This window comes from Canis lupus, chromosome 23, assembly GCF_003254725.2.
Source record: "Canis lupus dingo isolate Sandy chromosome 23, ASM325472v2, whole genome shotgun sequence".
In the NCBI taxonomy this organism is placed as follows: Eukaryota; Metazoa; Chordata; class Mammalia; order Carnivora; family Canidae; genus Canis; species Canis lupus.
Window position 1 is genome coordinate 29,722,543 of NC_064265.1, and position 24,191 is coordinate 29,746,733.

The window sequence follows — 24,191 nt, forward strand, 5'->3', positions numbered from 1 at the left end:
GTCACAGGAGGTATTTATTGTGAACAGTGGGAACAATGTCACAATAATACAAAAAGTATACTTTTTTCCCTTATGTGTTCAAATTCTGTATTATGTATTTCATACCACTCAATATATATAACATTTGAAATATATCAAAATCAATTCTTAAGTGAGTAAAACTATAATTCTACAAAATAAAAGGCAAAATGGTATTTGGCTATGTAAAACAGTAGTCTTCCTTTTTTTTTTCTTTTTTTTTTTCAACAGTAGTCTTCTAAATTTGCCAAAAGACTACCCTACCTGTAGAGAACATGTATGTTGCTAATAACTGATTAATATTCAATAAAATTAGAGTAAGGCAATGATTTTACAAAGCATAGCAAGTGAAACAGAATGAAAGTTTATCCTGTATTTCCATTTGTAATCATGGTAGACAGATCTTATTTTACTATTTTTATAAAATAAATTCGTCCTTCTAGTGTATTAAGTTTTTAAAAGATTTTATTTATTTATTCATTCATGAAAGACACACACACACACACATAGAGGCAGAGATACAAGCAGAGGGAGAAGCAGACTCCATGCAGGGAGCCCAACGTGGGACTCGATCCCAGGTCTCCAGGATCATGCCCTGGCCTGAAGGCGGCGCTAAACTGCTGAGCCACCCAGGGATCCCCGTGTATTAATTTTTAAAAGCCATTTATAAATAGGTTAAAGATCAGAAAGAAGAAACAGTATCTTGCCTCTTGGGGCCTAGTGGACCAGGCTCATACTAAAATAAAGCAAAGAGGGGATCCCTGGGTGGCTCAGCGGTTTGGCACCTGCCTTTGGCCCAGGGCATGATCCTGGAGTCCCGGGATTGAGTCCAGCATCAGGCTCCTTCCTGGCATGGAGCCTGCTTCTCCCTCTGCCTGTATCTCTGCCTCTCTCTCTATATATATATATCGTGAACAAATAAATAAAATCTTTATAGAAAAATAAATAAATAAAATAAAGCAAAGAATGAAATAATTCTGGAGATTATAAAAATATGCACTTTTTTGTGTTAGGCTTTTATTTTTTTAAAAGATTTTATTTATTATTCATGATAGTCACAGAGAGAAAGAGAGAGAGAGGAAGAGACACAGGCAGAGGGAGAAGCAGGACACAGGCAGAGGGAGAAGCAGGCTCCATGCAGGGAGCCCAACATGGACTCGATCCCAGGTCTCCAGGATCGCGCCCTGGGCCAAAGGCAGGCGCCAAACCGCTGCGCCACCCAGGGATCTCTTGTGTTAGGCTCTTTAATGTTATGCTGGTCTTAAGCTTTGCAACACTAAATGAATGTAAAATAATGCTTCTGTTCACGTTTGATCTTACTTCTTGAATGAGCACAGAGAAATAAAAACAGTCAAAATCTGAGTTGTGGGACGCCTGGGTAGCTCAGTGGTTGAGCATCTGCCATCAGCTCAGGTTGTGATCCTGGGATCAAGTCCTTCATCCAGCTCCTTGCAGGGAGCCTGCTTCTCCCTCTGCCTATATATCTGCCTCTCTCTGTGTCTCTCATAAATAAATAAATAAAACCTTAAAAACAAAAACAAAACAACATCTGAGTTGTTTTCAACTGTATTCTTTTTAAAAAAAAAAAAAAAGATTTTATTTTTAAGCAATCTCTATACCCAGCATGGGGCTTGAACTCACAACTCCAAGATGCAGAGGTGCATGCTCTTCTAACTGAGCCAGCCAGGTGCCCTTCAACTGTATCCTTAACATTAACAGTAAGCATTTCAAGTTATCTCAGTGTGCAGTAAGGCAAAGCCTGCAATTTCATTCTAAAAATTATTCCACCATGCGTCTAAGAATGATCAAATCTCTCACATTCATCATTACTGTTTTGCTTTTCCCAATGCTCTTAGTAAAGTTTACCATGAAAAGGCTCTTTCTTACACTGATCCTTGGTCAACAGAAGATAAAAGAACTCTATACTTAGGAAGAAAAAAGAACAGAAAAGAATCTGATTTGTCCACTCACAGATCATACCCTTTGTAGCTGTGTATTGTAATTTATTTCTCTCTTTTTCTCACAGTCCACAACTAAGCCTATTGGCTCTGCTGTCAAAATTTATCCAGATTCGTGTTTCTCATCACTTCCTCTACCACCACCCTGGTCTAACCCACCAGCATCTCTCACCTGATTCCAAGAGCTCTCCAACTCTGCCCTCCTCCACTACCCTCCAAACCAATCAATTCTCAATATAGCAGTGTAAAAGAACATCCTTGTCAGAATTGCATTTCTTCTGCTGTTGCTTAAAGTCTTCCAATGACTCAAGTTAAAAAACAAAACAAAACAAAACAAAACAAAAACACAACGGGCAGCCCGGGTGGCTCAGCGGTTTAGTGCTGCCTTCAGCCCAGAGCGTGATCCTGGAGACCTGGGATCGAGTCCCATGTCAGGCACCCTGCATGGAGCCTGCTTCTCCCTCTGCTTGTGTCTCTGTCTCTGTCTCTCTCTCTCTCTCTGTGTCTCTCATGAATAAATAAATTTTAAAAAATTAAAAAAAAAAAAAACCTCCAAGTAAAGAAACCATCTCACTCCAAGTGAAAAAAATACAAGGTTTCTAAAATGGTCTCCAAGGTTCTTCACCCTGGGCTCCCAGTTAACTATCATATTAGTCTCCTCTCACTCACTCCCACCACATGGTCTTTGTTCTACCACTTCCCTTGGCCAAGCAAGTTCTTAACAAAAATAACCTTATGAATTTTACCTTGGCTTTGCTGGTCTTGTTCAGGTTAGAAACTTGATCAATCAATTGCTGGACAGACTCAGAACTGACTTTCCCATCCTCCAAGCGATGATAAATTAATCGTGGTTTGCCTTCAGGGTTTTTCAGAAAAGCTTCTTCACAGTCTTCCAATAAAAGGCTAGATTGGAAATCAGTATTTCTTGTGCCACACTGAGCTATGGCAGCAAATAGTCAATCAACCTAAGTGTCAATAATGGGACTTTACAGTAATGACAAGGGGCCAGAAGTAGCCCAGGGACAGAACAAGTGCAGCTTTCCAGAAATGGATGCTTTATAGCTCTGTTCCAGCGTGGTCATAAAAATATATTATTTATTTATTAGCAGACAGTGAGAACAGGTACAATAAATTCTACATTAAATTGCATTTTAAAGCATACATTAATTTTTAAATCTAGCAACAAAAAGAAAATTCTCAAAAATACTGTAAACAGGGATCCCTGGGTGGCGCAGCGGTTTGGCGCCTGCCTTTGGCCCAGGGCGCGATCCTGGAGACCCGGGATCGAATCCCACGTCAGGCTCCTGGTGCATGGAGCCTGCTTCTCCCTCTGCCTATGTCTCTGCCTCTCTCTCTCTCTCTCTATGTGACTATCATAAATAAATAAAATTAAAAAAAAAATTAAAAAAAAAAAAAGATTTAAAAAAAAAAAATACTGTAAACATGGCTCAAAATAACAAACCAGACTCATGAAACTTTGCAAATAAATGGAAACCTAGTTCAACTAACAAATATATAATTTCCAAATTAAAATACAAATATTATCAACCCAATGCTTCAAGATTGAGAAATCTTCTCTAGTCCTTTGGCCTTTCTCATCTAATAAATGACCTAAATGACCTGAATCTTTATACCCAAGATACATCATAAGAAAGGCCAGAGGAAAAAAAAAAAAAAAAGAAAGGCCAGAGGCAGATGGGGGAGATTAGATGTCTAGTAAAAATCTTAACTGAGATACAGGGTTAAATAAAATTCTAACTTTGCTATAGGGTACCATACTGAGTGTTTTTGCTATGCCAATTTAAATGCTAGAATAATCTTGGAATAATCTACCAGTGTTTTCTACACTGCAAGGAAAATTGCAACCAATTCCCCTTTCTAAAAAGCATTAAATGAAGTTTGTTTAGAGAGGTGAGTTAGAGTGTATACGCAGAGGAGAGCTATTACATGATTCAGAATTTAAATACTATATTAAAATACAGCCCCAATATAAAACAGAATAATATTCTATTATATATCACTGTGCTAATCCAATCAATCCAAACCATAGAATTTTTCCTTGTTAAAATCATTCTGACCATGATCTATAGAATTTTTGGATTTTAATGGTTCTTTTGTTATTGCTTGGGAAAAAAGTTTGTGGTCATGTGGATACCAAAGAATGGGCCTCTGTTTGGTACATGTTCCTATTTCAGAATCACTCCCTCCAAAATTGACATGTGGAGCTCAGATAAAATGACATGATATCTGAGATTTGGTTCAAAGTCTTTGGTGGGAGAGAAGTAGATGGGGCTACTGGGTACTGGTCAGGGGACATATTTTTAGATTCATCTTTTGAGAAAAATGGGAGAATCATCACGAGAAGTAAAGGAACAACCTAAGAGAAATAAAGGCTCTACCAGGTCCTGCTTATGGTGTGAAGCCCACAGCTACTACCACACTTCTTGACAGCCAGGAAGTAAACAATAAGGAAATAAAATAATCAGCATATGGAATAAGAAAAAAAAAATAAAGGCAAAATAGAGGCGAAGAAATAACTAAATTTTAGAAATTACAATTATCTTTTTAAAAAATTACTTATTTCAGATAGAGAGAGGGAGGGTGTGGAGGAGAAGGGAAAGGAAAGAGGGAGAGAGAGTCTTAAGCAGACTCCACATTGAGCATGAACCCAATGCAGGGTTCCATCTCAGGACCCTGAGATCATGACCTGAGCCGAAACCAAGAGTCAGATGCTTAACTGGCTGTGCCACCCAGGCTCCTCTAGAATTAAAATTCTTATTCTTTAAGAAGAATAAAGTTTTAAAAATATAAAATATATAAAATTTTAGTTAAAAAAGATAAACAGAAATCTGCCAAAGTAATAAAATATGAAAGAAATGAGAGGTAAAAGATTAAGAGGAACTTAAAATGAGAAAGACAAAAATAATAAAAGTGTACAAATAATGCACAATATTTTATTAACTAAATATGGATAAAAGACAAAGAAAAAACAAGATGGTTTCAAGGATTAAAGAATTAATGAGGAAAACAACAAATTACACATATTACCACCTGAGATGAAACACTACTCAGACATTAAATAATAAAACAGAATATATCCTTAGTAAATATAACAGAAAAAAAAAAAAAAAAACAGGAAAAGAAAAGGGATAAGGAAAAGAACTCCAACTAAAGGCAATCTAGTGGAAAGAGTCCTTAAACTTGTTCTGGGTTGAGGCTCATTGACTAGTGGCTCCCCAGCCATTGGACAATCTTAAGGATCAATGACAGATTACATTGCAGGGTCACTGATAAAGCCTACAGCTCCATATACGTCTGTACACAGTTGAGGTCTGAGCTGGTCCTCAATAAAGAGAAAAATACTTTGGAAGGGTTAAATCCAATCAGACAGCAAACACAGAAAGAAAACCTAACCTCTTATTAAACATATTTTGTCTTCTATCTATGTACCTAGTTGGTTAAAAAAAATCTTTATTTGCAGACTAGACTCATTGGTATAATTATATTCACATTATAAGAAAATTGCTCACTTTCCTGGAATTAAGTGGTAAGCTCCTCAGAGAATTAAAAATTTGATTTAACATCTATACAAGTGTTCAACTAGATCTCAATTTGTACTGAAGAAAGAAAATTATGAAGGTTAACATTGATAGTTGATATCAGGAGTTGCCAACTTGTTCTGGTAGGGCCAGCGAGCATGTATTTTAGGCTTTGTGGGCCACACAGTCTCTGTTGTAACTACCATACTAAACTCTGCTATTGTAGTGTGAAAGCAGCTGCAGAAATACGTAAATAAATGAATAGTATAATAAAATTTTATTTATAAAAACAGGTAGCTCACTGGATTTGGCCCAAGGGCCATAGTTTGCTACCCCTGATTTAAATGATCTTTACATTAATGATGTTACCCTTATGACCAATTAACAACTCAAACTGTAAAAATTCTAATTCTTTATGTATGAAAAATAAAAAAATATTGAATTTTATGGATTGTTTTTGATTATAAGAATTCTATTATGAAAATAAGTTTTAAAAAAAGAATGCTATTATGACTTATTTTTGAAGTTCATTTGGCAATCTCAATTCTATTTACAATTCCCATAATGAGTGACAGAATTTTCAGCTTACCTTGGTAAAGTTAAATGAATGAATAAAATAACTAATGAACTCTTCTCAATTTCCCATTTTCTTACAGCAAGGTATTTATTTTCAATATCTATTGGAAAATATATAGCATGGAAAAAATATCCCATTGTCTCACACATTCTTTTAAGTTTAGGTGAATAGTCCTAAAAAGAAATTAAAACAAAACAAATGAAAACTTAATAAAAACACAGCTTATTTAACTAAAAATCAAATCAGCTTCATACTACTTAAAATGAAAAATCATGTTTCAGAACAGGTTATGTTATACTTTTTTTATTTAAAATTAAAAAATATATATTATCATATGTTAAAGAAAATCTTTTTTTTTAAGAAAATCTTTAAGAAAAAAGGCAAAGTTCCCTTAAAACAAAATTAATAAGGGCTTAGTAACGTGGCTGTTTCCCTAGCTCAGAAAAGGATTTATTTCATAATAAAGCCTAAAACAATGAAGAAAAATATTAGGCTACTTTTCTTTGGTATTTATTATTGTTATTACTGTAACAAATGATTTCTGCTTTATTGTTACAAAGAGTGGAAAACATATATCCACGAGTCTATATAGTAAAAACTGTCCACCATGATATATTAGAACATTAAAGCAAACAGGTATAAATTTAAAATATGTTGGTCTGTAACAAATTAGGTTACTAAGTAATGATGACTTATTATTATGCAACAAATGAGTAAATCCCTCAACATCGGTTTGGTAATAACCTACATCAGTTAGTGACTATAAACTTTGGTTTTCAAAATACTTTATCTTTTTACCAAAACTGAATAATATCAGGAAAGAACGCTAAATAGATTCATTACTCAATACCCTGGAAGATGTTAATAGAGCAGGTTATCACATGTTACATGCAGATTTATTGCAAATGCAGTTAGAAGAGTAGTCAGCAAACTTTTTATGTAAAAGGCAAATATTCTTACAAATTAGTAATAGCTTAACAACTTGGATGTTTTGGCAGAGGTCTCTGGGATCCATTTAGTCTCTGCTGTAATTTATTCTGCTGTTGTAGTGTGAAACAGTCATAGTATATAAATGAATAAGCCTACTTGTGTTCCAATAAAACTTTATTTATAGACACTAAAATTTGAATTTAATACAATTTTCACAGGTCACAAAACATTCTTCTTCTTTGGATTTTCTTTTCAACTATTTAAAAAAGTAAAAAGCAATCTCAGCTCTGGGTCATACAACAGGCTTCAGGCCAGGTCTGGCCCACAGACTGTAGTATGCCTACCTCTGCTTCAGGTTAACTCCAATGGCTGCCTTGAAAAATTAAAAACCATGGTAAGGATTAAATTTTGTTAAGACTTTAAACAAGAATCAAGTGTAAATCTGGCAGATATTAACTAAAGCAGGCACTATCAACATAGGTCTTCACACTGTGGAGAACATATAATAAAGCATTCAAAAGCATAACATTCCAAGGACTAAATTTGAATATACTGATAAAGCTGAGCAAGATTTTCTCTTAAGAAAAGCTCTAAATTCTTCCTACTTTTTAAGACATATACTCTGATAGGTAGTAAGCTACTTGGTTTAGATGTAGTAGTATCAGAAATAGGACACTATACTGACTTGTCCTTTAAATCAGTGAATACAGAATTTATAAATATCCTCACCTTAAGGAAAAGATCCACTTCAGGTTGGGTTTCATCTGTATAAATAAGGTAACATCTGACAGCGTTACTCCACAGAGAATGTGAAAACAAGGGAGTAACTTGTAATAAACTAGCTACAGCAATATCCCAGTCATCTGAAAATAAAATTTATCGTAAGTACATGAAAAAAAAAACATCACCAGAAAAACATCTGATAGGATAAGTTTTTTAAAAGTCTGAAAAAACATAGCAGGCAATGTAGAGTGGAATGTGATCTCCCTTGTGACTAATGACACAGTTTCTGGAATAGCATATTAGAAGGCAAACAGTTCTCAAACCTCAAATTTTATTGTGGGGCATAAAGCAATCAATGTTGACTGTGATCCATGCTGGGGTACTGCTGGTTCCAGTCAAATATCATGAACCTATTCTACATGAGCTATTCAATGAGTTTGCAACTTCAGGAGAGCCTACACCCCTAGGCTGGCCTATAGTGTTACACAATTATTCTTGAGGTATATTAAGTCAAAAAGAAACTTTAAGAGTGGCATAAAATGAAGTGCTGTTTAGTGAGAAAGAACATTTTAAGATATTTGGCTAATCTAAAAGGCATACTTTAAAAATGTTTTTCATTTTGCTTAGACAATTTTGCAGTTTTAAGAAAAAAGAGTGGGGCTACTCTAACACTTAGATCTGCACTGGTAACAAAATTCTAAATAAATCTTTGAGCTATTTTAGACACCAAACTATATAATGAAAATATTCTTTTGAGTAAGGATACTACATCATATAACTGAGGTTTTATATTCTATTCTGCAACCTTCTCCAACCTTGAACAGCATCAAAGATGCAGAGGGAAAGACCAAAACTACTGTTTTTCAGTTAATCTACAACAGACTCTCACTAAGCAATGGCAACACCTAGAATTCAGACCAGAAGCTAAGTTTTTAGAACCTGATTGGCCAGTCTGGCTGGAGAGCACCACCTGATCCTGATGGGAATCATATAATTTAATCAGTCCTGGTCAGTGACAGCACCAGTACATGCTGGTTTGGCAGTAGAAGACACCCAGAATAAAAATCTCATGCCCTGCTGATGGTCTTTCTCCTAGCACACACAAGATCATAGTACATGAACAGTCACTACCAAGGTAACTGGCAAATGGCATGTTTACCTTTGTTGACATTTGCAAAGGGTCCTTCCACATCTATGGAACTATGGGCAAATTCAGGGCCTCTGAAGGACTGCTGGAGCTGGATCATACTCCCTATGGAAGGTTCACTTCCCAAGGCTCCTCCAGTCCAATACTCACATTGGGTTCCAGCAGCTGTAAATGCAAGAGATTTCATCTTGTTTAAACCAAATTACCGAATTTTCAGAAAACTGCCTCATATACTAAACATGATTTCTAATTTTAAAAAATGCTATAACATTATAAATACAACAAATATTCAATCTTTAATGATTTTGTAAATACTTTGTCACCAATTTCTGGCAAATTCTAAGGTGTTGGTTAACATAATTCTGATTATCATCTCAAATTCAGAGGGGATTAAAAAGAGAAAAATGAAAAGAAATAAAGAATATAATAACCAAAAGAACTATAACAACAGAGGCAGTTAAAAATATCCCCATACAAAAATTCTAAACAACGTTTTTAACTTTATGGTTTAGGTATCATCATAAAATTGGAAGATGAGAATTTCAAAGGAAGATCATTACTAGCACACCTATAATTAAGATTGGTAATTCATTTGGATATAAGCTAAGGATGTAAAAAGTACAACCTCTTTAACCGCCCAGAGTAACAAAATTAACATCGGAGTCAACAGGTACTTACAAAAATATTGATTTTTTTTTTAAGATTTACTATTTATTTATTTGAGAGAGAGAGAGAGAGAGAGAGAGAGAGCTTGCACATGCTTGTGCACCTGTGAGTAGGGGGAGGGGCAGAGGGAAAGTGAAAGAAGCAGACTCCCTGCTGAGCATGGAGTCACACATGGCACTTGATTCCAGGACCCTGTGATCATGACCTGAGCTAAAATCAAAAGTACAATGCTTAACTAAGCCACCAAGTCGCTCCTTGATTTTTTTTTTTAATAATTTGTATTTGTCAGAATATCTACATGGAATCCTTTTTTTTTTTTAAGATTTTTTATTCATTTATTCATGAGAGACACACAGAAAGAGGCAGAGACATAAACAGAGGGAGAAGCAGACTCCCTGCAGGGAGCCTGACATGGCACTTGATCCCCAGACCCTGGATCAGGCCCTGAGCCAAAGAGAGACGTTTAACCACTGAGCCAATCAGGTGTCCCTCTACATGGCATCCTTGACTAAGTATGAGTATATTGTAACGGGCTCAATCTCTGGCAAAAATAAGATTATCCGTAAGGCTTTAAATGTGAAATGAGTGATGTTCCCTCAAGCATTCTTTCTTCATGTTTAAATCAAAATATGGAAACAAGGAAATATTACCTTGTTCTTATTCATTTGCCAAGGCAATTACAATATAATAGTTTCAAAACACTGTACATTTTAACATATGTCATCACTGATATAACCACTAAGACTAATGTGGGGGCATAAGAGCCTCCTATTCTCCACTCAAAGCCAATAACAATCACTTCATTTTTTTCCCCCTTAAAGTCAGTAATAAAAATCTTTAGATGCTGGTCAGATTCCAATGGGTTCTAAAATGCAAATTAAGAGGCAATTATCAGATGCCATATTTTACTTCAAAATCAGTTTGTAAGATAAAATGCACAGGGCACCTGAGTGGTTCAGTCTGTTAAGCATTAGACTCTTGATTTTGGCTCAGGTCATGATCTCAGAGTCATGAGATCGAGCCCTAAGTTGGGCTCCAGGCTGAACATGGGACCTGCTTAAGATTCTCTTTCCTTCTGCCCCTCCCTCCCCACTCACATGCTCACATGCTCTTTCTCAAAAAAATAAAATAAAATAAAATGCAGTTTCCTATAAATGAGAGAGTGACAGCAATTTTCCCACTGTATCTACAATAGAATCTTTTTCATTTTTCAGTATCAATCACAGTTTATTAATATTTTCTTGGAACATGGTAGACCCTTTCATTCTAGGACTCCAGGTTTTTCTTTATTTCTAGAAAAAAAATGTTTTGTATGTTTAATTATAAAATTAAAGCTTTTTGAATAGTTTATGAAACTACTGGAAGCCACTCAGCAAAATATCATGCAGATATTTATTCAAATGGACAGTTGCAAAGAATATATCATTACATGGAAAAGTAATGTGACAGAGACTATGAACTGTCTTCAATATCCATCCTTCCTTTCTTCCTTTAGTAACAGAATTTCAAACTTAGGTGACTCTCCTAATGATTACACTTTCCACTCTTTCTACCTGTAGTTCTGGCCAATGGGGTTTGAGGAGTAATATGTATACCTTTCAGATTGTGCTTTCAAGGAGAGGAACGTATTCCCATCCTTCCTCCCTCAGCTAAAATGTAGATGTCATGGCGAGACCTGGAGGAGCTGTCTTTTTTTTTTTTTTTTTAATATTTATTTATTTATTTATTCATGAGAGACACAGACTGAGAGAGGCAGAGATACAAGCAGAGGGAGAAGCAGGCTCTTTGCAGGGAGCCCAATATGGGACTCCATCCCCGATCCCAGGATCAGGACCTAAATCGAAGGCAGGCGTGCAACCCCTGAGCCACCCAGCCGTCCCTGGAGAAGCTGTCTTACACCAGGAAGAGAAATGCTATGGGGGGAGGCTGGTGGGGCAATGAGACAGAAGGAAACCTGCCTCCTAACAATGTCATGGACTTTACAGAAAATTGCTGTTATAACAGCTGAGAAAGGAGGAGAAAGTACAACTCTATTTATAAAGAGCAACCACTTATAACTAAAAGGATTCAAAGTTGGCTCTACGATATCATCACACTTATATTGAAGGCTCAAATATTATACATAGGAAGCAAATTTACCAGTAACATCTGTACAGTTGTCATCTGAATCAGACTCTCCAGGATCAAATACTTGGATGCCCTGAGCCTGGAGCCTCTGAAGTTTGCTCTCCAACTCTCTCTTAGCCCTCAGTAAGTCCTGAATTTCATTTTCTTTGGTCTCCCTAAAAATCTTTAAAAGACAAATGTTAATTTTGAAACCTTTTCTATCATCAGAGGACTGTGTCATCAACTCTTAACAGAAAAATCTTTCATTCAAAAAACCAACATTGATTTGGTCCCTGATCTTTTTTGTAGGATAAATAGCCCAAGTACCTCACTGTTTTGTAACTGAAACCCACTGGAATTTGGGCAGGTGCCCTGTCTGTGGCATGGAGCTGTCTTGTGCACTGGTGATGTTTAGCAAATTTGTCCCCTTCCCATTAGATGCCAGTAATGCCTTCCCATACAAAATATCCCCAAATATTTCCAAATGCCTTTCCCTCCATATGGAAATATTTTTCCCCCTCTCCCCAAAGCCCTATTGCAATGCTCACTTTTTTACTTTCTCCTTGAAGTGATCTCAAGTTTACCAGGTCCAACACAAAAATGTAAGAAGTGTTCTACTCTATTCTTAGAACCTTCAAGACGTCTACATCATTCACTTCTACTTATTCATGCAGCATTATATAAACTTTTAAAATATGTTCTTTTTATTCTATTTCACTTTGGGGGTAAAAACGTAAGGAATTTACCTTGAATTGCCTTTTCACTTTATCTCTATCATGTTCAAATGTCGCTGCCCTCTCCATTGCTTGGTATTTTGCTTCTAAAGCACTTTCCTTTTCCCGAAGTATTTTCTGGTAAGTTTTTTGAAGGGCCTGAAATAATTGACCTTGTTATTTCTAACAAAAATAGTATTCCTCTCAAATTTTACATGATCTTACTACATATTACATATATATCTTAGAATCTACTATTATCAATATCTTAGAATTGTAACAATCTACTATTATCAATAACTACATATTGCCATTTTATTCAAACATGTAATAAAAAATGCAAATATGCTTGAACTGTAGTAAGTGAAGACATTTCAACATTAAACTTAATGGAAATTAATATTTTTTCTTTGAAATCTTAATCTTTTCTTAATCTTCCCTATGTCTCAGTTTTCCCATCTGTAATAGAACAAAAAGTATAATTTGTAAGGCTTAACTTGAAGGATAATTAATTCTGCATGACTATGCACTCCTTGGCTCCATGTCTTTTTTATTTTGCTATCCCCAGAACCCTCTTGGTGCCAGATACATTGAAGGCCTCCAGTAAATATCTAACTAAATGGATTAAATAAATACAGAAGAGTTTCTTTAGTGCCTAGATATGTGAGAAAGGAATCAAAAGGGCTACATAAAAAAGGGAGTGGGGCAGGTGAGTTAAGAAATCAGTTTAGGCCCCAAGCGAATGTTCCTTCAAATTAAAATGCTGAGCGTTGTCTACTCAACTTTCAAAACTACTACATAGGGTACGAGGAGGAACCTGAGACTGTGACATTTGTCAGCCCTTAACAGCACTCTGCCCTGGTTGATCCAGCCTTCTTTCCTATCTCCATCTCACAGTCATTTCCAATGTGCAGTGTCCACTGGACAATGGCTTGGGTGCATGAAATCAGGTATCGGAGATGTGTTAAGTCCATTTTACACATGCAAGTTGCATCAAGACTGCCCAGTAGGAAAATTGGTAAGACCACAAGTAGACTGCTGACAAGGAGTTCTTCCCTGATAACAGTGCTAATTATACAATAGCTAATGGGGGTGAAGGTGGCTAGAATGCCTCTTCTAGGATGAAAAAGGCTCTCATCAGAAAAATCGGCCTGAGATATTTATTCAATTTCTACTGTGATGAGCCCAGGAACACGGGGTGTCTAGAAGTTTCTTCCACAGTTAACAAAACAGTAAAACCACAACCCTCACAGAGACCCAAAACTGATGGCGCAAAGTCTTACCACTGTGCTCACAGAAAAGCAACCTTTTGATTTATATACTATTTTGATGAGTCAAAATACATCTGCTATAGGGAGCCTATGCAATCATTGATTTTTGAGTAATCAAATGGATTAAGGGAATTTGGCTACACCTAGGGAATGTTTTCAATCACAGCAGTTTAAGATGGTCAAAATCAGGTTTCCATAAAAATTCACTTCAACTATTAAAACTCAAAAGCTTCATAGAAAGAAACTGAGAGGTATGTAAAATTTAAAGGTGGGGGGGGAGCGAGGAGTGAAGTTAAAAAATCCTAGGGAAAGTCTGAGGAGTTGCTTCGACAGGGGTCACCAAAGTCTTTTGTGTGTCCGTGTGCTCTGGGTTGACCTACTTGCCCTGGAGTCCCCTGCAGACCGGCCTTTGCTGCTTCAGGACACTTTCAAGCTAATTGCTTCAAAGTGAATGCATGAACCAGAAACACAAGAGGGGCGGGGTTAGTTAAGGAATCAGTTTAGACCCCAAGAGGCTATGTCCCCTCCAATTGAAACGCAGAGCGGTTTCTACTCAACTTTCAAGGCCGTTCGGCTTGGAGAGGGGACAGGATGGACCAAGGACCGGGCCAGCGTCCAGACGCACCCAGCGGCGAGCGCGCATGCGCGGACCTTGCCCGCGGCCGTACCTGCAGCTCCGCCCGCAGCCGCTTGTTCTCCGTGTCCAGCTTGGCCTCGCGGCGGCCCATGGACAGCAACTCCTGGTTCTTGCTGACCCGGAAGATCTCGTATTCCTTCTTGAGCCGCTCGTATTCGGCTGCCGCGTACTCCAGCTCCGGCACCGATGAACCCGTAGACTTAAAGCTAGCCCCGAGCAGCCCGCCTCCTCCCGCCCCGCGGGTCAGCGACCCCGGCCCGGCCCCCGCCCCCGCCGCCGCCGCCGCCGCCGCCGCCCCCCCGCGGCGGAACGAGCTGCGCAGCAGGCGGGCCTTGGGCTTCACCTCTACCGGGATCTCGCAGGCCTCGCCGCCGCCCGCCCCATAAGTGTCCTCGATCACCTCCCCGCCTGCGGGGCTCACTAGCGACGAGGCGGTCCCCATCACGCTCGTGGCCGCCCCCACTACCCAGCGGGGGACCGGGAGGGGGCGGATCGCCGCGAAAGAGACGGGGCGGGGCAAGTAGGGGCGGGGCGGGGCGGGATGGATGGGGCGGGGCGGGGCGGGGCGCAAGGAGGGCGGGGCGAGCGGCGTGAGACGGGTGGGGCGGGCGCTCGCAGGGGCGGGAGAGAGCCCAAGGGGGCGGGGCACCGGGACCCGGCGGGAAAGAGCGCAAGGAGGGCGGGGCGGAGCGCAAAGAGGGCGGGCGAGCGGCGTGAGACTTGGGGGGGCAAAGCACGGGGGCGGGAGGGAGAGCTCAAGGGGGCGGGGCGGGGCGGGGCGGATGGGGCGGGGTGGGGCGGAGAGCAAGGAGGCGGGGCGAGCGGCGTGAGGTGGGTGGGGCGGGGCAATAGCGCGGGGCGGGGCGGGGAGGATGGGGCGGGGCGGGGCGGAGCTCGGGGGCGGGGCGAGCGGCGTGAGACGGGCGGGGCGGGGCGGGCCGAGCCGAGCGCCCCGGGGCCCCCGCGGGAGCGGCTCGGGTACCTCCTCGTAAGTCAGGGGCTCCGGGCGCGCGCGCTCGGCTCCTGCCAGCACCTGTCCCCGCCGGCGCCTCCTGACGGGCGCGAGCCTCCCCGTGAGCCCTAGCTTGGGTCCCCTGTTGCTCCACCTTTGCGACTGCGGTTTCTTTCCTGCTGCCGCCCCGACCCAGGGTCCCCTCCCCAAGGCAGCTGGCAAACCTGAGAGGGGTGTTGAGCGCGCGTGTGCGCCTCTCGCTCGAGGTCCCTCACATGCAGGTGGTTGGAACGACCAGCAAGACGTAGTCCCAGCTAAGAAACAGCTTTTAGCCTTTACAGCCTGAGAACACCAGGGATGATCTTAGACAAGGCGAGGTTTTGTTTTTGTTTTTGTTTTTTTTTAATTTTTTTTTATTTATTTATGATAGTCACACAGAGAGAGAGAGAGAGAGCGAGAGAGAGAGAGGCAGAGACACAGGCAGAGGGAGAAGCAGGCTCCATGCACTGGGAGCCTGATGTGGGATTCGATCCCGGGTCTCCAGGATCGCGCCCTGGGCCAAAGGCAGGCGCCAAACCGCTGCGCCACCCAGGGATCCCCTGTTTTTGTTTTTTTTCCTAACAACGAACTCTAGAGCCTGAACCCCAGAGAACTGTGGGGCATCTCACCAAATAAGGGGAAGGAGAATTACAGGATTGGGGGCAAGGATGGGCTTTAGGTGACAGGAAAAATTTTAAAAGATGCGGAAACCGTTTTAGACTTTAAAGTTAGGGAAGGGGTAGCGTTGACATCTTTCCTTTTACACTGTCTTGTGATCTTGGACCTGCAACTGCCCGCTTGGGCCTCCAGCCTCTCCAGGTTTGTATGCCTGGGAGAGAAGACAGGAAAGGCGTTGATGGACATTCCTGTGACCTGGATGTTGGTGCTCATTGGACTTGGTAAACTGCTAAAGTTGGCCTTTTTTCTCATTGGTATTTTTGTAAGTTCTTCAAAGACCCTTCTCCCGTCAATGAAAACCTCTCATCGTCGTTTCCCTTGACCCAGGCTGGTGCAGCTGTGTTCAGGCTGTTGCTTGCTCCCTCCCTAGCTGTAAGGAAGGAATCCAGTGATACATTAAGCATCCTCTCTGCTGATGTTTGCTCAGATCCAAGATAATCCCCTGGTTCACTCGCCTTTGAGGCCCACAGGTGTTACAGCTCAGGTTTCCTGGGAAGCAGACTCTGAAATGGAGATAACCATGCAAGATGTTTATTAGGGAGTGCTTTTGGGATCAGCACCTATGAAAAGGAAAAGAAGCACAATCATATAGCAGCAGAAGTTAGGGTTTGCTGCAGTCTCCGTGGAGGCCTCAGCCAATCTTCAGAGAGTTCTGAAGCTGGGATGATGCTACAGAGTTGTCCTAAGTTGGGGTGCAGGCCGGAGCTTTATACCCTTATACCAGCAAGTCATCAGCTATCTCTCTTCAGCCAAAGCAGTTCCCATGGGGACGGATGGTTGAGGGCTGTCTGCTGGCATCACTTCCAGTGGCTGGAGGAACAAGTCTTTTGGTCATCACGACATTTACCACAGTAAGAAACACAACACAGTCTTTGCTCTAAAGAACTCTGGGGGGGATCCCTGGGTGGCGCAGCGGTTTGGCGCCTGCCTTTGGCCCAGGGCGCGATCCTGGAGACCCGGGATCGAATCCCACGTCGGGCTCCCGGTGCATGGAGCCTGCTTCTCCCTCTGCCTGTGTCTCTGCCTCTCTCTCTCTCTCTCTCTCTCTCTCTCTCTCTCTCTCTGTGTGACTATCATAAATAATTAAAAAAAAAAGAAAAAAAATAAAGAACTCTGGGAATGCAGGCCAATTATCCATCAAAGTACCTAGTCATCCTTTATCTTACCCTTTAGATTTTCAACAGGAGGAAGTCAGACATCAGGCCATTACGTTCTTCAAACTCCAGGACACACATTATCTTCAGGTAGTCTCTTGAGATTAAGGGAAACATTCCAACTCTCACCGTATCCAGGAACTCTCTTGATTTTGACTCAGGTCATGATCTCAGGGTCCTGGGATAGAGCCTCCAACTGTGCTCCACACTCAGCAGGGAGTCTGCTTCCCTCTGCCCCTCCCCCTACTCACTTGCGCACAAGTATGCACTCCATCTCTTTCTAAAAATAAATAGATCTTAAAAAAAAAAAAAGTTCCCTGATCTCTATCTTCCAATTCTTGTACTCTCAATGAGGACCAGTGCTTTAAAGATCACCCACCAGGTTTCTGACCACCTCCTTTGCAAAATTCTGCATCTTAATCTTGCACCTCCTTTAGAATGTGCCTCAGTTGAAGTCTTGCATTATTATGCTTGCATAATAAAATAAAAAGCCATCACCCATCCCCTCTAAAGCAGTAACAAACTACACTAAACTTTCCACAGCTTGTGGAGTAAATTCAGATCCTGCAGCCTGTCATTGAGTGCCCTAAAGCAATGAATCTCTTCTTTCTCCACTTCTCCTCTATCCAGTAACATTCCTCTACTCAAGTGACTACATCCTAGTCAAGCTGATTTTCTCCTCATACCAATATGGTTTCTATTTCCTTTCAGTACCATCTGCCAAACCCCATCTCTTTCAACATATGCCTTCTTTCTCTAAGAAACTTTCCCTGGATAATTATACCTTTTGAGTTTATCACATCAATAGTTTCAATTCAATAATCCCTGCCTACTATATGCAAAGTACCATACTTAACTGTTTTCCTGACCTTGTTCTCCATTGTTGTGTCTATCAATTTTGTTTTTTTGGCATTTGTTTTTGTTATTGTTGTTATGCCATTTGTTGGTTAGATTCATCTCTGCAACTCTTATTGAACTCCTGCTGAAAACATGTTTCAGAAAACAAATGACCGATGACCCAAAGAGATGAGATTTGCTGAGATCAAGGAGAGTTTTCCCTATATAGTGATTACTAGCTGCCTTTCTCATCAAGGACACGAGGTATAAGTTCAGCATGCATACTGACCTTGGATAACTGTTGTTCAATGCCTAAGTGACCTAACTGGGTGAGCTCAGAGGTGATCAGATCTAGAGTGCTAGCAGTTACTCAGGATAATAGTGTGGTTGGTTTTAATGAATTTCCTAATCCTAAAACATCACAGAATTTAATGTTCAGACTAATATCCAACCTATAATTTGTTTCCCTTCTATATGCTGGATTTAATACACATACTGCAATCTGCATTTTGAAAGGATAACTTAGAATACAGAAGTATGGTGAGGAATAAAGTCTCTGGCAGACAGCTTATGGCTAATTAAAGATGACTGCAAAAATCTTTTAACACTACTTTCATTGACAGGTGAAGCTTGTGGTCAGGACAGGCTATATAATTTGTAGGACTCACTGTAAAATGAAAATGTATTGCCTTTTATTAAAAAATTATAAAGAACTTCAAGATGGCAACAGAGCATTAAACGAAGCATGGGGCCCTCATGTGCTGAGCACTTGGGGTTCTTCAAGAGTTGCACATCCATGAGTCTAGCCTATTTATGACTCCTCCCCTTGAATCTGGTTGAGCTCAGTTATTGCTTTAACCAGTAGACTGTGGTAGAAAGGACATTGTGCCAGTTTCTGAGCCCAGGATTTGAAAGAATGGCAGCTTCCACTTCCCGTGTCTTGGAACACTCCCTCTGGGATCCTTGAGTTGCCATATAAGGAGACCTCACTTAAGTTTGCCAAACTAGAGAAGTTATATGTGGACTTTCTAGGCAATAATCCCAGTAGGGCTCAGCCTTCCAGCCAAGGCCTGTGAAGTGAAGCCATATTGGACTCTCCAGATCAGTTTATTTGCTAGCTGGATACCACAAAGTGACTTCAGTCAATGATAAGGAGAGCAGAAGAATCATTCATGATCTCTACCCAAATGCCCAATCCACAAAACCATGAGATATAATAAAATTGTTGTTAGTTTAAGCCACTGAATTTGGGGATGATTTCTTCTCACACTTGGAAGAAGAGAAAAATTTCCCCACATTTGGTCAAAGTAGTTTGTAAAATTAACGCTGCCACCTTTTTTTTTTTTTAAATGTGATTTGTAGAGTAAATAGCATTTGTGGCAGTTTGTGTATACTTGGTCCCCAGACTATGAATCTCAGAATGACTTGGGACGCTTGTTAAAAATTAAGATCCACTGAATTTTAATTTCTGAGACTGGAGCTTGCAAATTTGCATGTTTTGTTAGCTTCCAGGTGATATTTACATACTTTAAGCTCTTAGGACCAGTGAAATTGTATAAAAATTATGGCAGGGAATGACCTAATTCCTTACTACTGAACTTGTGTCTATGGACAGCAGAATCAGCATCACTGCAAAGCTGGTTAGGAGTCAGATTCTCAGGTGCCATCAGAGATGTACTGACTCACAATGTGCAGATTAAGAAGATCCCCAGGTGATTTGAATATACCTTAAAATGTGAAAAACACCGCTATAGAACAATGATTCTTAACCTTGGTTGCACATTACAATCACTTGGAGAACTTAAAAAGTACAGCTTACTTCCTGGGCCTCTCCCCAGAACAATTAGGTCAAAATCTCCAGGGGTGGGGATTTGGCCATCAGTTTTTAAAAGCTCTTCAGAGGATTTTAATCAGTAGTCAAGGGGGGAAAGCCAATGGTTTCATCCCTGCTGTCTCCTGGTTGCCAACATGTGTGCAATCCCCCTTGGTAACTGTCTTGGCATGTGTTTGCATACATCTAGATTCCTATTAAAGCTGTCTTTACTTTCCTCTCACTATGATGATAGTGAGTGCACATATGATTTTGACCATATTGCTAGTATTGTACTTCACTTTTAGAGTTAGACATGGCATCACAAATGGTCAGTATGTCCCTGAAAAAAATCCAATTGGAAATGCTACATGGAGTAATAGTGTTTGGAGAGAAAGCAACTTTACAGAAGGAAGGGATTCTCACTCTCATTAAAATTGTCAACCTTCTTGCAGGCCATTTAACTCTTCTCTGTCCTACCAAGTGAATTCTGATTCTTTAAGTCCCTTGTTACAAAGTCTATATGTACAACTCTGATTTCAGGAACTAATTAACAATGGGGAGCATCTAATCTGATTAAAGATCTGTGATTTAACATTTTTACCATTAGGGGGCAGTATAACTCAGTAAAAATTAATTTGGTTGGTAATTTGTATAAATAAAAAAAGTTCTCTTTTTCATATGAAGGTAGAAATTTTAAAGAATTCAGTCCAACTGTTGTTGTTTTCAGTAGTGATCATCTACATTGCCTTACTTAGTTCCTGTCGCAAGTAATAACATGACTCTGGAAATTAGTCTTGAAACAAGAGGAGAGCAGAGGTTGGCAAAAATTTTCCATAAAGAACCAGATTCTATTTTTTTTATAAATGTATTTTTTATTGGTGTTCAATTTGCCAACATATAGAATAACACCCAGTGCTCATCTCTTCAAGTGCCCCCCTCAGTGCCCATCACCCAGTCACCCCCACCCCCTACCCACCTCCCTTTCCACCACCCCTAGTTCGTTTCCCAAAGTTAGGAGTCTCTCATGTTCTGTCTCCCTTTCTGATATTTCCTACTCATTTTTTCTCCTTTCCCCTTTATTCCCTTTCACTATTTTTTATATTCCCCAAATGAATGAGACCATGTAATGTTTGTCCTTCTCCGATTGATTTATTTCACTCAGCATAATACCCTCCAGTTCCATCTACATCAAAGCAAATGGTGGGTATTTGTCATTTCTAATGGCTGAGGAATATTCCATTGTATACATATACCAGATCTTTTGATGGACATTCATCTTTTGATGGACACCGAGGCTCAAGGACCAGATTCTAAAGACTTTACTTTCTGTGGGACATTCAATCCCTGTCTTAATTACTCAACTCTGCCATTATAGCTTAAGAGCAGCCATACAGAGACATAAATGAATGGGCATGTCTGCATTCCAGTTAAACTTGGTTTACAAAAACAGGTAGCAGGGCAGAATTGGCTTGAGGGCTGTATTCGGCTGACCCCTGAACTAGAGGGGTAATTTTCAAACCTGGATAATTTTCAGAAATACCTGTGGAGGTATTTCTGAACACATTGTTTCTGAACAATGTGGAGATATTGTTTCTGGGGGTATTCTGAATACATTGTTAAAAATGTAGAGTCCTGAACCCCACATCAAATTATCTGTGGATTGGGCCCAGGCATCTAAATGTCTCAAGTCCCTACATGATTCTGAAGCAAATACTTATTTAGTAACCATAATGCCAAAATAAAGTTAATTGCCTTTTTTGGGAATTTAAGGTCCTCTCTGGCATTTTATAATCTTTTCAGTATCTGAATAACTACCTATGTTGTAAAAGACATAAATGTAGAGTTTAGGCTTAGATTATCCTATAGGTATAATCAAAGCACATCAGTGAAGTTCTCATTTCTATGTAAATGTTTGTATTAAGCCATTGATTTCACCGTGGTTTTGTACCACAGCACGTTAGCCCGTCCTGACTGATAGAGGGGCATACTGAATTAATCTGAACAGGGAAGTGGGGAGATTGAAGGAAATGGAACAAGTAGAAAGAAGAGCATAGAGGTGGTGGAATGTGGTGCAGTATCTCCCCAAAATGTCCTAAATCTTCCAGAAATTTACAACCTCAGAGAAAATTTGCTGTGATTGAATTGATTTTTTTTTTTTTTAAAGAAATTGTTGAAGGGGAGGAGTTTAGTGACTGAGTACAAAGGTGAAACAAAGAACACACACAGATGCAGTGGGCCAGGAAGTTAGATAAGAATATTTTAGATACAGAGTATCCGTTCTTCATGAGGTACTTTCTCTGAAGATAGGGTTGCCCTGGGCTTTTTCCCTTGGACTGAGCAAATATATGGATGTATAGAAAGACATGCTTAAAAAAGAGTTGCAATAGGTTTTCTCAAGAATATGATAGCAGTATATATTTACTATTGGTTCTAAAGCAGACCGCACATTTTGGACATTTGTTTAACAAGTAAAGTGGTTCTATTTTTCTGGAGCAGAAGCAGCCTGGGGGTACAGGAAGCCATTTATTTCTTGCTTGCTGAAAAATGTCCCTTTGTTTCTCAAGTTCAGGGCTGTTCTTCCTCCCCTACTCCCACCCTCACATTCAGCCGTGAAGTCAATCATAACCTTAATTTTTTTTTATGGAACCACCCATTTCAAATCAGGCAGCCAGTGTCTACTTCAGACTGTCATTAGTGACTATGACTTCTTACCCACACTTGTGACCCACATGCCAGGAAGCCGGCATGAGCCAGACTTAATCAGCTCCCATGAAGAAGAAATGCAGTCTTTTCTCTACTGTATAAATTTGAAAAGGATGTACCTTTTCTGACATAAGTCAGACACTAAGGAAAGTCAGGTGAGCCGTGTAGTTGTAAGAAGAAAAACTTTGTTTTCTCACAAGTTACTGTGGATAAAAATGGCAAGTTTTAACTTTCAGAGTTTAAAATATAGGAGAGTTTATCTTTTATATAAGATTTATTCATGGTTATAAAATTTTACTAACTCTTATAATACTAATGGGAGTTTTTATATTTGAGTTATAGCCTCGATCTATAAGTGAGTTATGTTCCAATGATTCATCTAATAATCTGATATTTAGAATTTGAAGCATATTTTCTCGAGAAACAATGTTAGACAAAGTGGTTATTATTTCAGCTCGGCACACAGATTTCTATTTATGCTAAATGCAGAATAAAAATAATTCAAATGTCATTGTAATATGTATTCTATGGAACCATGCTTTCAGCATTTAACTCAGATTATCTGAGAACACATTCATCCTTGGGCTGTAAAATCTTAGATATCACCCTTGCTCATATTTGTGGCCTGTTAGATGCCATGAAGAAGATAATTACAGACAAAAATTATAATAGAGTGGAAATACATGAAATAGAGATTGGAAAAACAATAGAAAAGATCAACAAAATGAATGGTTGGTTTTTGAAAAGATAAACAGCATTGAAAATCTTTAACTAGACTAATAAAAAAGGAGTCTCAAGTGCCTGGGTGGCTCAGTTTGTTAAGCATCTGCCTTCAACTCAAGTCATGATCCCAGGATCAAGTCCCACATCTGGCTCTCTGCTCAGTGAGGAGTGCTTCTCCCTCTGCCCCACCCCCTCTTCTTGTGCATACTCTTTCTCTCTCTTTTAAAAATAAATAGATAAAATCTTTTTTAAAATTTTTAAAAAGGAAAAAGGAGACTCAAAGAAAACAGAGAAAAAGCTCCTTGACATTGGTCTTGGCAGTGATTTTTTTTTTTTTTTTTGGATATGACACCAAAATCACAAGCAACAAAAGCAAAAATAAACAAGTGGGATTACATCAAATTAAAAAGCTTCTCTAGGGCAGCCCCGGTGGCTCAGTGCTAAACAGCACCGCCTTTGGCCCAGGGCGTGATCCTGGAGACCTGGGATCGAGTCCCTGCATGGAGCCTGCTTCTCCCTCTGCCTGTGTCTCTGCCTCTCTCTCTCTCTCTCTCTCTGTGTCTCTCATGAATAAATAAATAAAATCTTTTTTTTAAAAAAGAACTAAAATATAAAAATATATATAACTTATATAACTCAGTAGCAAAAGCACCAAATAATCCAATTTTAAAATGGGCAAAAGACATGAATAGATAATTTTCAAAAAAAAAGACATACAAATAGTCAATAGATGCATAAAAAGGTGTTCAATACCACTAATCATAGAGAAATGCCAATCAAAACCATAATGAGACATCACCTCCCACTTGTTAGAATGGCTGTTATCAAAAAGACAAGGAGTAATAGGTGTTTTCAAGGATATGGAGAAAAGGGAACCCTTTTGCCCCATTGTTGGTGTTATGGAAAACAATATGGAGTTTCCTAAAAAAAATTAATAGAACTACCAGCAATCCCACTTCTGGGTATATATCTGAAGGAAATGAAATCACCATCTCAAAGAGAGAATC

The 24,191-nt window shown here is 39.7% G+C and overlaps 2 protein-coding genes across 4 annotated transcripts in view; one reads left to right on the forward strand and one right to left on the reverse strand.

Moving 5' to 3' along the window:
• Positions 1-14,794, reverse strand: part of NPHP3 (nephrocystin 3) — a 41,152-nt gene extending 26,358 nt beyond the window's left edge. The window contains exons 1-7 of one of the 3 annotated variants that reach the window (XM_049100003.1): positions 14,317-14,793; positions 12,411-12,536; positions 11,698-11,848; positions 8,905-9,057; positions 7,752-7,885; positions 6,105-6,265; positions 2,723-2,879 (exon numbers count right to left, since the gene is read on the reverse strand). In XM_049100003.1, the coding sequence (XP_048955960.1) occupies positions 2,723-2,879; positions 6,105-6,265; positions 7,752-7,885; positions 8,905-9,057; positions 11,698-11,848; positions 12,411-12,536; positions 14,317-14,727 (1,293 nt within the window). In that variant the 5' untranslated portion in view covers positions 14,728-14,793. Of the gene's footprint in view, positions 1-2,722; positions 2,880-6,104; positions 6,266-7,751; positions 7,886-8,904; positions 9,058-11,697; positions 11,849-12,410; positions 12,537-14,316 lie in introns of all 3 variants that reach the window. The other 2 variants (XM_025448847.3, XM_049100002.1) reach the window with 2 other exon arrangements.
• A 1,338-nt stretch (positions 14,795-16,132) lies between these two features.
• Positions 16,133-24,191, forward strand: part of LOC112661037 (tubulin beta chain-like) — a 34,912-nt gene continuing 26,853 nt past the window's right edge. The window contains exon 1 of the mRNA XM_025448910.3: positions 16,133-16,175. Within this exon, the coding sequence (XP_025304695.1) occupies positions 16,133-16,175 (43 nt within the window). The remainder of the gene's footprint in view (positions 16,176-24,191) is intronic.